This window comes from Scomber japonicus, chromosome 9 (genome assembly GCF_027409825.1).
Source record: "Scomber japonicus isolate fScoJap1 chromosome 9, fScoJap1.pri, whole genome shotgun sequence".
Lineage (NCBI taxonomy): Eukaryota > Metazoa > Chordata > Actinopteri > Scombriformes > Scombridae > Scomber > Scomber japonicus.
The window spans coordinates 27706376-27720867 of NC_070586.1; the positions used below are offsets into that span (position 1 = coordinate 27706376).

Below are 14492 nucleotides of genomic sequence, written 5' to 3' on the forward strand. Positions count from 1 at the left end.
AGCTCCTTGGTGTTTCATAAAAACAGTTTCATGCCATCAAGCTAAAAAAAAAAAAAAATTGAATTTTGGAAGTGGCACCCAGCATGTGCTTAGTTTTAAAGAGAAAGTGTGTGTAGTGTCTCTGTACAGCTAGTTAAGATTAGTATGGTGTTATCATTTTGCTTGATGACAGTTGTTTTGTGTAGTATATTGTCTGTTAACAGCTCAAAACGTAGCAAGTTGAGGTTAGGTTAGACCAAGACCTGTAACCTGAAGACAAGATTAATCTGTAATAAAATATCAAAGATGATGATACTGCCTATTGTTTGGCATCACAACTGCAGTGATTTGGCAGCTGGTGAATGGCTGCTTTGGAAACTACAGTCACATATTCCAGACAAAATTTGGTATTGAATGACAAGAACCTTTTTTGATACTCTGTAGTATTGAAGTAAGTTGGTCAATGCCATACAAATATTGAAGTTCAATACCTAGTCCTGATCTTTTTAGTAATAATCTGAGCTGTATTAAAACAATCTCTATTATATCTCAAAGCATATTACACAGCAGCCCCTCAGTTGCTCGTAGTGTTCAAGAATCAAAGGAATGTTGCTCAAAGGCACCTCAGCAGGGCAGATGATAATGAACTAAGTGCCTAGATGCTCCAGTTGAAGGTCAATCATTTAAATGGCAAATGATCCAGTTGAGGTCAATAGCTGCCATGGTGTGAAACCATTCGTTCAATGGTTCATCTGGAGGGATCTTCAAGTGATAAGCCCTTTTTAGTTAGCATTTGTGGAAACAATCCAATAATTAATGGCTAATGGACCCTTTGCACTCCCTCTGGCCCCAACCAGCTGAATGAGAGGCAGAACTGGAGCAGGATGAATAGTAAGGCTATTATCCATGTGATTACATGCATACAGTGCTGCTTTTGGACTTGAACTTTCTGACAGGATGATCAAAAGTAGCAAACTTAGAGATATTGATAAAGTAAACAGAGGGGGGCGAGACTGCTCTAGTTTTCACCTGTGTGTGAGCCCATTGTTGTTGCAGTGTGCGTGTGATGTGTGGTCTGTCATATACTTAGTACCACTTAATTAGGGACGGCTGGTCAACTGGGGACAAAAGCCATGTCCCCAATAGCAAAAAAATGCAGTGGTTAAGATTATGGTAAGGATTAGGGTTAGGTAAATAGTAGTCATGGTTAGGGTTAGGGTAAGTCTCCAGGAAATTATTAAGTAAGTGTATGTAATTTTACTCAAAAATGACCATAGTCTGATATGTGTGTGTCAAAGAGAGCAGGCTGAATACTATTTGACTCATTAAGAACTGGGGAATTATACATATGATATTTAATGTGCAGCGGAAACAAAGCAAGCTTTGATGAATTCATTACACACTGTGTCCTTGAAGACACATGCCTTGATACTTTCATCTCAATTTCATGCTGGATTTCATTGCTCTGTGGCAAAAAACAACAAACATAAAAGGTAGTTTGGGAGGACTGAAAACATCACAGTGTGTCAAGATGTCTGTGGTAAGATAAATGACTAAGATAAACTGAACACTACAATCACCACTAGATTAAATCAGTTTTGTCTTGGCAATATGGCAGCCACATTGAGTTCATACACAGATGTGAACAATGTTGTGTTTACAGAAACACTATAAGAGATTTAAGCATAATTACAATTGTATTACTTTTTTTGTTTTATTACAATGTTGTTACAAACCACAACAAGGAGGTGGAAACCCAGTTCAGTATAATGGCCTAATGTGTGCACACTTCACAAGGCACATTTATGGTTTAAAGTGAAACCACTTGTTCCAGGTGTTGGTGTAAATGTTTTGGAGTAGATGTGGTGAAAGCCTTGGTGTTCTCAACTCAAATTAAATTGGTGGTTGAGGTAATCCGCCAGCTAAACCCTGGGACTGGTGTGCTATGAGGCCAATAAACAAGGCTGGCAGGAATGCGCTCCTCCGACTTCAAGGAGAAAGCAACGCTCGCCTACCTTTCACTTATCAGGGGACTTTGGCTGAGTTACACTGATTATCCTCCCTGTTTGCTGGCGTAACATTGATTATCGTCCCCCTGTGCCAGGAGCCCCTCTGAGAGGATCATTGCTCTTAATCCTTTGACCTAGCTACCTCTCCTCAACACACCTTGGATTAGGTCCTCTGCTGGTTGCCTGGCACTGTGGGAAATAGGGTAAACAATTAAGAGCTTAAATGGCTTGGGCTAAATGTTGGTCTTCCCCTACTGAGAGGACCAATTCTGGTCCATGGTGCTTGAGTCTGGGCTTGCACCCAAACCATTTTCTTGTTTGGTTCCAGTGACAAGCTTATATACTCAATTTCGCTCAGATGGGCTCTCCATTCTTTATTCTCTTTGCAAGATTTTTTTTCTTCTGCATTTGCACACGAATATTCAGAGGAGCAATGTATTCAATCAAAGAAAACCTGATTTCTCACCGAGCAAAGCCATTCAGAGTCGCTGATCTCATTGTACAGTTCAGTAAATTTTGGATTGTTAAACAAGGCCACATTTATTCACAGGCTGTGTTTTCAGAGCAGTTTGGAAAAGAGGTGATGACAAAGCAGGACTGCAGGATGACTCAGTCCATGTTGGCAGCCAGTGCCATACAGATCTAAGGCATATTAAATCCTCTGCAGTGGTCATTTGAAGCAAAATTGCTGCCAGGGTTGTTTTGAGGTTCATTAGGCTGGCCTACACTGATTACTCATGGACAATAAGGTCACTACATTCGGCTGATACAACAGATAATAATGTATAACAGAAAACACACATTTTAGTACCAATCTTGGTTTGAATACACTGCTTATAAATCCACTCAGCTTTAGGAAAAAGGCTTACTCAGGGGCAGACACAGACAATGGTATTAGTGTTGGATGCTCATTAAGATAACAGGCTATCTGTGTGTGTGATCAGCCTGACTGACAATAAGATATGCTGAAACTGCAGGCATCAGACCACAGAGTCCGGAGGTAAGCACTTGACACCAACAGTCAGTCACAAAGACAGAGAGAGGGACAGATAGAGAGATGGCCTGCCTAAAGAAGGGGGAAAAACTGACAGGTAAAGTCACCCCAACACGCTTATTGACTGACTGAGTGTGAGGATTATCTCAGAGAGCTTTTAGGCAGCTGTAGGACAGAACATGTGGAGATGGTGAAGCACCCAGACTAGTGATGGAACAATTATAGATTTTGATGGGATGGTTATAACCTGAGAGAAAAAGCTTCATGATTATTATGCATGAATTTATTTCATTATACTGCGGATGGATAAAATGGTATGAGCATGTTATGTTTTTCAGAGGAATAAGACACACATCTCAACAAGGATTCTGCAGCAGTCAGTCAACCTGAAGCAGTAACAGAGGTGTGAATAAGAAAATGAAAATAAATAATACATGTCAAGCTGAACTTGAAATGGACACTGCAGTAATGATTTAAGTTGAAATCAAATATCTAAATATAGTAATTTGAATAATACTAATTATTATTAATATAAGAATAAGATGATGTTTATTGATTCCCTAGGGCAAAATATTATTAATGTAGGTAATAAAGTGACGTGTTTTTATCAACAACTGTCATCCATGCCTAATTTAATTCATTCATTTTTTAATAATTAATCAAATTTTACACCTGTCATGAGAAAATCCTGTTGACGATTGTTTTTTTTCTTTTTTCAGTATTAGTAAAAATGAAAGAAAGGAATTGAGAACATCTCTTAAGCAGGTGTTACTATCACTGAAATGCAGTTAATTAGACTCCAGGGGATAGTGTTGGAAGTCTACAAAATCCCAATGTTAAGTTAGTCTTTTACATCTACCATACCAGTGTTTACTCAACACAGATGGGAGGAAGCAACAGGATGTAAGTGGTCGCACTGAAGCTCTTGAGGGAATTACATGCTGTTCTCGTGAGTGTTCATTTATAAACGGCGCAATGCTCTTTTTCCTGGTTTATGTTGCACTGAAAGCCCAACTCTTAACTACTTAGTTGATTTTAAGTGACACTTTTAATATTTACATACATAACAATTCAGTGTTTCATTAGGCATCTTGCCACTAAAATAACGATCTTTTAGTTTTTTAGTTTTTTTAGTTATTACTTACTGTAAAACCTCCACTTGAACATGTATGGGTGGATGGTGATCTCAAAGATCTTCTATTACGTTTGACGTGTTGGATCTTTTAGAAGCAACTTTTCTTCAGCAAGTTTTATAAACTGGTGATCTGTCTTCTTGAACACCCCCTGGCTGTTCTTTATACTGTAGACTCTCACATTGACAATTTATGGCGTTTTGGTGAATAACATGAACTTGTTGAGCATTTTAAGCTACAGTAGAGCCCCGGGTTTGTTTTGGTTCTGCTGTAGAACTTCCGCCTGCAGTCAGCTGGTTGCGCCTATGGACATTTATTTTAAACACAATTGTATAGTTTTGTTTAATTGTCCTCACAGTAATACCATTGTTCATAGAAAAATAACATACTATAATGTCCCTTTTTTGAGAGGGAGAACAGTTACAAAACTCTGACATTTTAAAGTGCAGGGAATAGTGAGATCAGTACATCGCTGCATCCCTTAAAACTTTGTCAGGACACACAGAACTACAAAACCAGACACAAAAATTCTTACCTCGTAAAGGTGACTTCATGGCGGCTTCTACCATGCCCACCAATAGCTGTAGACTTTTGGGGTCTTGGGCCAGCCCAGAGGCGAAGGCGGCCAGTGCGTCGGCATGGCGACCAAGGTACTGAAGGGCAACACCCTGTCGGAAGTATGCCTGTAGAGGGGGAGAGGTAAGAGACACAGTCATCAGTCTTGCAGTCTAGTGCCATGGCATGGGGCTCTCTACAAACACATTACCAGACACACTCATTTCACGCCATTTGCATTTTTTCCACATGAGCAGTTTTCAGAACATGGCACCTCTCTCTTTTGTATTCCCATAATAGAGTGATCACTGGATTTTTTTGTACTTGTTAATTGGATTATAAGTTTTACATAAATGCACATGTTACAGTCTGGCTGCCTGCCTTCTCAGGAGCAACTATTGTTTTTATTTTCAATATTTTTTTCTTCTGTTTGCTGCGGGAGTGAACTGCACACAAGTAGAGCACTGGGATTTCTTTGGCTGTGTTGGAGAAAAAAGTAAAGACAGAGAAAAAGGAGAATGAGAAAAAGGATTAGGGAGCTAGTGGAGTCAGTCTGTACTGTAGCTCAATAAAAAAAAAACACACCCATCAATACATAAGATTGTGCATTCCCTTTTTCAGAGAGCAGTTGTAAATGATAACACAACAGGCTGAAATTTGTTTTTGCTGTAATTTTACATCAAATGTGCAGTTGTGTCCTGTCCTGGATATGTGAATGGCTCTTCAAGCAGACCAAAATTAACTCCATTTGTCATCCAGTCATTTTTTTCACAGAACTGAGAAAGTTAAGAAAATAATAATTCAGCCCCAGTGAAACACAAACTGCGTGTGACTGCTGACATACTGTATCTTTCTATGAGAGTCTCAAATGTTTTGGAACATTTTTGCAGATTGAAAACTAAAACAGACGCTGTCTCTAGGATCCAAAGCTCTATCAATAAGTGTTTTTTTTTAAGTCTGTTTGGAATCACCAGAGAAAAAAGATGTTTTATTCAGGCAAGTTTGTGACTCAGTATGTTTGTGTCTCGTGCCTGATCAGACATTAATCCTAGTGAGTTGTTAAACCTGACTCTGGTCCAGTCTAACAACAGCAGAAAAGAGAGATGGAACAAGATCCAGCTCATTATTTACTCGCCAAACCACTAAATCCCCCCAAGAGCCAGCAAACTGTCTCTCAGAATAGTCATATCTGGGCTTGTGTGTCAGAAACACACAATTACAGCAGGAAAGCATGGGGGAAAATGAGATATAAGCACTGTGTAAGGCACAGGAACAACAGACTTTGTCTGAAATTTAAACTGTCTGTCATGTTAAGAGGCCTATCCTTTGTTTCACTGGTGTTTTTATGCGTTTGTGCTTGTGTGTGGGGCAGCAGCAGTCTAGGCTGCCGTCTGGCCACCTCCTCACTGAGTAGGCAGTCACTCCACTCACAGCTTCCAAAAGTGACACGAGGGCTAATTTGCCATTAGCATCTAAGAGGCCTTTTCATTAGTCTTCCCAAGCTTCTCTGTTAGCACTGCTAGGAAGTGAGAAAGGCGGGGAGGATTAGAGAAAATGAGACATGACATCGAATTTATAGAGACCAGTAATTAATTTTGCTTCCGTCCGAGCCCCCCCACTGACTACCAATCTCTTTCCAGACCTGCTGCCCCCCTCAACATTACTACCTCCCTCTGCTTGCATCACAACTCCACCGAAAATGACGAGGACAGAGATTAGATTCGAAGCATTAACCTTTGTTCTAACACTGTTATTATATGAGGGGAGTGCAGGCCAGGGTATCCGTTCAATATTAATTGCATCTAGTGGTGGAGTTTGGGCAGAACGCACTGGAGAGAGCAGAGAGGCCCACAAACGTTTCGCCCAGGGGAACAAAAGACATTTAAAAGCACTTCTCCCTTTGATTAGATTTAGCCTACAATATATCTGCTCTCTCTGAGATCTTTCTTTTATTCTTTCTAGAAGCGTGCCCTGACTGAGATGACCACAGAAAGAGGACGAGACAGAAGATGAATAAAATAAGGGTTGCTTCAAACAAAAATTGCCATCTTCTTTAATCCTTTTATTTTACCCGATCCTGTCCTGCATACAGTTGAAAGACAAGGCTCTTCAGAGACTACATTAAAATACAGCAAAGACAAGCACAGGAATAAATGCATAAACGAAAGCGCCACGGCAAAAATGACAGAATCAATGTGCCGTACAGCCTTACAGGATTTTTTTCTTCAATTAATCTCCCTCTGCCTTCAAAAAATATCATGTGGCAAGACATACACACAATATAACCTCAGCCTTTGCATAATCCAACAAGTTAATTCAACCAATGCTGCTCATAAAACAGACTTCACTTGAATTTACATTACAGTAGCTGAATACTAATTCAAGACAATACTGACAGTCAGTGATACTGATGAGGGGTTGAAACTGGTTTATTTAAGTGAGAGCGCAGAGGAGCACAAGAGGACCATGCTACAGAAATAACACCAACAGGTTGGCTATGCTATTTTAATGAAGCATTCTGGTAGAGGGGAGGGCAAGATTTTACCCCTACACAACATTTTTTAAATTCACGCTTAACAGGATCTTTTCTAAAAACACAGCAGCATCTGCTTAAAGCTGCTGCTACAGTGATTAGCACAGCCTTTAGCTCTTAGCCAGACAGAGTGAAAAATTGAGAGATGGAGATGGAGAAGGAGAGAGAGCGTGGAGGGAAAGGGAGGGCTCCACAGATTTACACTGCCATGTCAACATACACCATTACGTCCACTGAAAGGCACAATTCAGGGCTTAATCCTTCAGCCAAAAACATCTCTCCAAACAGGATGCACATTAGAGAATGAATCCTCTGAAGGCAAAGTTTTCAAAGAACACAGGCCCTCTTGAAATGGGATGCATTTGTTAGGCATCTTGTACAACATGACATCCACAAACCAAGATTTCTAATAATGTGTTTGGCCTGAAATTCAATCCGGGGTGAATTATTGAACCTTCCTGCATCTTTGCCTCCCTCTATTTAATGCAGCAATGTGCTGATGCTTCAGAAGAGTGAATCGAGTGGGAAGGTTTGTCGTTCTTACCCGTGGGTAAATTCTGGGAGCTCTAATGCGCATGTGCATCGGTACATGTGTGTTTTTGAGTATGCGTATGAGCAAAGGGGAGGGAGGGGGGGCTCGAGAAGACCTCCGAATAAAAGAGAGGATAAAAGCTTTTCTTGTTTCTCGAACATTTTAATATTTCATGAATGCTTGTTTGATGTAGTTTTAAATATTCATGTTTTTTATGCTTAGGAGGAAGAGGGAAATGATGCAAAAAAAAAAGTTATTCACTCTGGTACACTGTGCTAAATACTGTAGGGAACCAACATTCTCTGCACACATATGCACCAACAAGCTCATGCACACCACAGTGACATACGCTCGCTTTCTCGCTAACAAGACACTTACAATGAAACATGGACAATTTTCTTTCAGTGACAGCTCTGTTGTTCACAATAAAGCCCAAAGTCAGGGCAGCTGAACAGAAAATTGACAAGATTACGATTGGGAGTTTGGCCTAAGACCAGCTGTTAGATGCTTCTTTTCTATTAGCAGATTAATGCCTCAGCATATGTCCTTGTCCCTTTCTCAGGCTCCTCTTCAGTACACTGTAACCCCAGGGGCCTGGATGAGCTTGTCTGTGTTTGCACTTGTCTATCCTTTTTCACAATCTGGGCTTTACACGCTTAACCAAAGAATCCTATTAAATATAGTTTTCAACTACCAGTACTGTTAAACCAACAACATGAGGATGATTTGGCATATTGTAAGGTAGACCTACTGTATGTATACACTCAGCAACCTGCTTGATACAAATATTTGTATAAAGTTAAACATCACGCAAATAAAACAGAATGGGTGCAGACAAAAACATACCATCTTCAACAGCCATCAATAGGTCATTGATATTTTGACGAGCCAACATGTACCTTAGGTACTAACTAAGGTTAGTTAGTTTGAGTTTCTCATTGTAGAATGAGATGTACAGAACCAGTCAAATGTTTGGACACATTTTCTTCCTCAAGTGAATGGGAAGGTGTATCCCAACTTTTGACTGGTATGGTATGTAGTGTTTCCAAGACAAAATGCTTACTGGATGCCAAATCGACGTGTTTACCCTATCCCGAATCTGTCATTTTCAGCAAGAAATCAAATTGCCAAGGTAATCTGTACAAGCTTTGGATCAAGGGCACTGGAGCTGGAAACCCGCCCGACAGTGGAAGCTGTTTTCTGCCACACATTGGGAGTTGTAAAATCTCAACCACAATGATGCCTCTCTAAACAAGCAGCATAACTCCTCACCCACAATAGGCAGCCTGTCATTGAACCGACTGCTCCAGCTGTGTTCCAGTAGCCTAAGGCCTTGTGGGGCTTGCTGTGCGCTGATCGGTGATCAGCAATAATAGAGATGCTCTCAAATGTGGAAATCAATAGAAGCTGCGTAAGCTCCGTTTAGACCGTGCCACACCCTTCACTGCTGTAGTGTGTTTAGGACACGCCTGCTGCAGATGGTTTTCTGATCACCCACAGGGCAGTTGGTGCCAATGCGACGACTCTGAACAGAACGCCTGCTGGTACCATAATGGAACCCAAATCAGACCATCAAATAGGGACAGCAGGCTACAAATACACTGCATACATACACACTAATACAAACTGAAGAAAATACATCAATAACTCCTCAAGAAAACCACCCATCTGTCTCCACCAAACATGTATTACTTGAAATCAGCTTTCCACACAGGCCAGGACGCTGGGATCAGATTAACTAATGGTGTAACAGGAACAAAGGGATTGCTGCCTTTCTTCCCTCAGTTTCTAGGCTCTTTCACTATAGGTGCCGTTGCCTGGTTTCCAATGTGACCCAAAAATGTCATGTGTCGACCAGGGTTTCAGACGTGCGCCTCCGCCATCCTTCGCACATCTCTGCCGCTACACTTTCAAGGTGACATAGTCGATTCGCAGGGTACACAAAATGTCAACTGCTTAATTTAATATCCAGGGATAACTGTCGGCCATGACAAATTAGTTGGGAGAACAGCAAAAGAAAAAAAAAGAAGTGAAATCGAATGATTGCTGCTTTGGGCCTTCTGCCCTTCAACTTGACAAGCTGAAAGCCACAGAACAGCACAATGGAGCCTGCACTTAATTTAATCTATTTCTGAAGCCAAATCCATGAGTTTCTCTCTATCTCCCTGTGTCTCCCTTCAGGTACTCATCTCTCTCCCCCAGGACTGAAGAGGTCTGAGGTCGGTCCTCACAGGGGTGGTGGTAGGGGAATTACACCCTTTGCCTCAGGCCAAACATACACCTCTGGCCCCGGGGTCACAAGGATACAATCATGACACAGCTGTCTGTCTATTACCATCTCCCCAATCTAATAATACCAAACCTTCAACCAGCACAACACCCCTGACCTACATCGATCAAATGTGTGTATATGTCCCAGTGTGTGTGTAACCAGTGTACAACTCATTTTTCTTCACCCTGAGAGAAAGATTGCTGTATTAATCCAGCTAATCAATGTAAAATGTTGCTTTTTCAGGATTTTATTTTGCCTTATAGGCTGACTTGGGAGGCACTTGTAGAACATCTCCGGTCAAATTTAAAGTGATTTTATGTTAACAACATAAGCCACTTCGAAAGGTGCATGTTAAGCACTTATGCAAGTCAAATTGAGGCACCTTACAATCTGCACGTAGGTAGACGCAGTAAAATATTTATGATCCATTGATGTATTCCTCCCTAAGGGCGTAGACTCTGGTGATTGCTGTTCCATCCAAAGCCCTTAATTAGCCCATTAGATTAGATGGCTTTAATGAGAGCAAACTAAACTGATCATTCTTTGTAGAGCCAGCAATTAAAGGGTAAATGTATCATTATTCAGTGAGTGGCAACAATAAGACCCACGTAAAAGCCAGGTTGGCTGGTAGAGGCTTCAGTGTGAGACACATTGTAGTACTCTCTCACGGCTACAAGGCATCGATTAGCTGGCTCACATCAAACTGGCAGCCAGCGCAGGACTTCAAATTGGAAAAGGTCATAGTCAGGTATGTGCAATCAATGCTGAGCACTCTGCATTCACTGTGTCTCGCATTATCTGGCTGGGGGATGGTTTCACGTTTTCTCAAAACAATTATCAAAAGACAAAGAGAACCTTCAATAAAGAAGGTCAAGGCTTGTGATGGTGGAAGTGTCATTTGGTGCACATCCATTGTGACAGTCAAAGTGAAACAGAAGGGAAAAACTGATATTGCTCATTTATCACGAAAAGGATGAAACAGCACAATAGTGGCAAGCTGTGGGGTCGTGCAGTGGCATGCTGTCACAATACACTGTTTGGCAGAAGGAATTCAATTTTCTTTCCGCTACGTGCATGTCCACCATAACTGATGGTTTCACAAAGGAAATAGACCAATGGAAAAGAGATAAACCAGAAGATATAATGGCAATATGCCTCTGGCTCATTCCAAGCATGTGAATTCTAATGTTAGAAAAACCATGTCACACTCTACCACTATGATTTATAGCCCGATTTGTCACATGGATGCAGCTAGCATACTTGCATTCTTATTAGCATCTTAAGAGTCTTGAGATGTGAGGCTGAGAGGGTCAGGGTGCTAAACAGATTTCCATGCCCCTCTCAACTAGATCCTTGGCTCTGCTCTGCCTGAGCATTGCACACGAACCCCACAGCCACAGGGGCTGACTCTCAATTAAAGTAGGCATTAATTACTTAAAGGAGCTTTAATCAATCAAGGCCAGATGGTGACCCGAAAAAGGGAGCAAACTCTAGGCTGCAGAAGAGCTTTCCACCCCAACTTGACGAGAGGTGATCATGCAAGGTTTTATTAGAAAGTACCTACAAGACTTAAATTTTACAGAATGTATTCTTCCACTGAATCATTCACATCTTATCGTCACAACAACTATTCAACCATCTATTCAATTATTACATTTAAAAGTGTGACAAATAAGCTTTTACAAGGTCAAAAATTCACTTTCTAAAATACAAAGTTTAGATTCCGATTATTTATAGCCAGTGTAAATTAAATAAACAGCCCCGACCATATGTTCCCCTGATGTGTTTAACCCCACAATGGCGACAGAAGAGGCTACTTGGCCCGGGTGCTGTACTCTCCTGGCCCGAGGCTTCACATCCTCTATCTTCATTTGTACTCCCTTAATTGGCTTTGACAGTGAACTCAAGCATGGCTGAAAAATACCCTCCATTTAGTAAACACTGGCTGAGAGACACATGTTCTCAACATGGGAAACCAGGCATCTCCATTAGCTATTAGGATGGGCAGTCATGTCCAACTGACCTTCTCTCAACACCTCTTCAAACCATGACACTCCAAGCTTCACATCTCACACACTGCTGCCATCTTGACTGATGTATCAGTCTTTGTCTCCCACTGGAGATACTGCAAAATGCAACATCCTATTCACAAACCATTTAGCCAGTGCAAAATGAAAGCGGTTCAAACTGGAGTTTTCTGAGGTGTGAAAAATCAGCTGCCAAGTGGAAGAAGCATTTGTGAGTCTGAGATGTTTTTTGGGGTTGGTTATCATTGCTTGCTGAGTTAAGTCCACCAAGTCATTACCCCCCCTCAAACAGTAGACACAGCTCCTTGTCAGTGTCAGCACTTGCGTTGGGTTCATTAGGTTGCTCTTGCCTTGGTGGGAAGTTGCTTCATCAAACAAGAGTCAGCAGCACAGGCTGCCTGACAGTGTGGCTTCTCCAGAGCTGCCCTGCAATACTTCAAAAGATTCACAGTCAGCCTTTATGGAGAGCTCTAATGAAAAGCATGGCATGAGCCCCACTGCTTTTGATTCTGCTAGTAAGGAGTCATACATGATTGAGTAAAGGCAAGCTGAATCACAGATAAGGCGCTGAGAGGCTGAGAGGACCGGAGAGAGCATAGGGCAGGGTGAGGAAAGACAATGGTGATGGAGCCCAAAGGGTTAGATGTATACTTAAAATAAGGAGGATGTGGAAAAAAAAGGGGAAAAGGGTGAGAGAGAGAGACAAAGGTTAGCACATGAAGGAGGCACAGAGATGCCGCTTGTTATTCCTTCCTCGTGTACTGTACATGTCTACTGCCATCCAGGCTATCAGAGCTCTTTATTGTATATGACCTGTTTCTCCTTCCCATCTTCCAGCGAACCAGCAGCATCAGTATACTGGGCTGCTGTGGCTGCAGCGCCACTGCTTCACCATGCTTGTGCACGCGGAGATCTCCCAAGCGATTACCAGATAAATGCACTTTAATTCACAACACATGCGATGGGGGTTTATATATAGACTCGCTAATTCCCCCTCGGCCACGCTGCAATATGAACTTCATGCTGCACCAATTTAAGTGTGTGATGAGTCCCATGCGGGTAGGCTCCTCTACTTATCATATATATGACATGCTCTGGCACATTGCCGGGCCAAGGAAAATATCAGAAGCTGAAAAAAGGTGAGATTATGGGTGGACCAGTGTGGATTTTTCATTATTAATAAGGAGACTAGTTCTCAGAGCTGCTTTCCTATTGAGAATTATCAGTCAATCCCAGATGTAGTTGAGCTGAACAGTACTAACATTTTCACGGGAGATATGTCACACCCACAGAGGGGAAAAAACATGCACAGCACTGCATATTTTAACAACCACAATGCTAGTAATGCACATTTTAGCAACAATTACTCACTATTTTAGCCTGAAATTCTATAGTCAACTCCCATAAAAGAGCTAATTGGCAGAGTTCTAGTGAAAGGAGGTATCAGCCTCTGATAACACTGAGTGGTCCTGTAACACATCTGCACAGTCTCTGTTAGCTCATTAAACAGCAAGTTCCCTCAGCGTTCTTTGGCCATCACCATGCATCATTAATTGTGTCTGCCTGCTAATCACGTTAGCTGTATTACCCTGGCTTTGATATCTATCTCTATGCATGCTGCGTGATTCCATGGCCTGTCCAGTAATAAGATGAAATGAACAGGTTTCCTTACCACCTGTGGACGCTTTAAATAAATAAATAAGCATGTTAATTGAAACTCCTCTGGCAACTGGTCTCTCAACATAAAAGTAATCCACCGCCAGAAAAACATGCACTCACACACACAACAAACCAAATAAAAACAGTTGCTCAGAGCTATGAGTCAGACCTTGGGTGCCAACAATCAATGGGGCTCGCCGCACCCAGCTGGCCGTGGCAGCAGAATGTATTAATTTTCTCATTTAGAAACAAATATATAGTACAAATAGATTAATGATGTTTGATCAGCCTGGCAGAGCGATTCTAATTTGTAGGCATGGATGGCAAGAAGCATGAGGCTTGTGTTTTATGTTCCTCTAAAAAAATACGTTAAAGAGGATGACATACGGTCACCAGACGTCCCGGGTTTGTTCAGACTCCTCCTGACAAATATCTGCAAAACACTATAAAATGTCCCAGTTTTCAACTTTCACGACCAAACTGTTGCAGTTTTCAACACAATATTTAGAATATTATAGTTTAGATAGACGTTTATCGTGTTCTGTCCCTAATCCAATACAAAATCATAAACACAATACCACGTGTCTGAATTAAACTAAAGATTTTTCTGTATGTGTGTTATTCAACAGTTAACTATCTTGCTGAAACAGAGAGGCATTACTCCTTCCTTTGTAAAGTAACCAGGATTGAAATTGCTGCATTCTGCACACACTGCAAGATTACATTTTTGGTCAAGCACACTGGAAATGCCGATATTAAAGATTATATTAAGACGGCCAAACATCAGCTACGACTTCTC

At 41.4% G+C, this 14492-nt stretch overlaps 1 protein-coding gene across 1 annotated transcript in view; it reads right to left on the reverse strand.

Annotated features, from left to right (window-relative positions):
* ttc28 (tetratricopeptide repeat domain 28) overlaps positions 1–14492 on the reverse strand; it is a 116484-nt gene that overhangs the window by 63996 nt on the left and 37996 nt on the right. The window contains exon 2 of the mRNA XM_053325013.1: positions 4651–4798. Coding sequence (XP_053180988.1) covers positions 4651–4798 — 148 coding nt within the window. The remainder of the gene's footprint in view (positions 1–4650; positions 4799–14492) is intronic.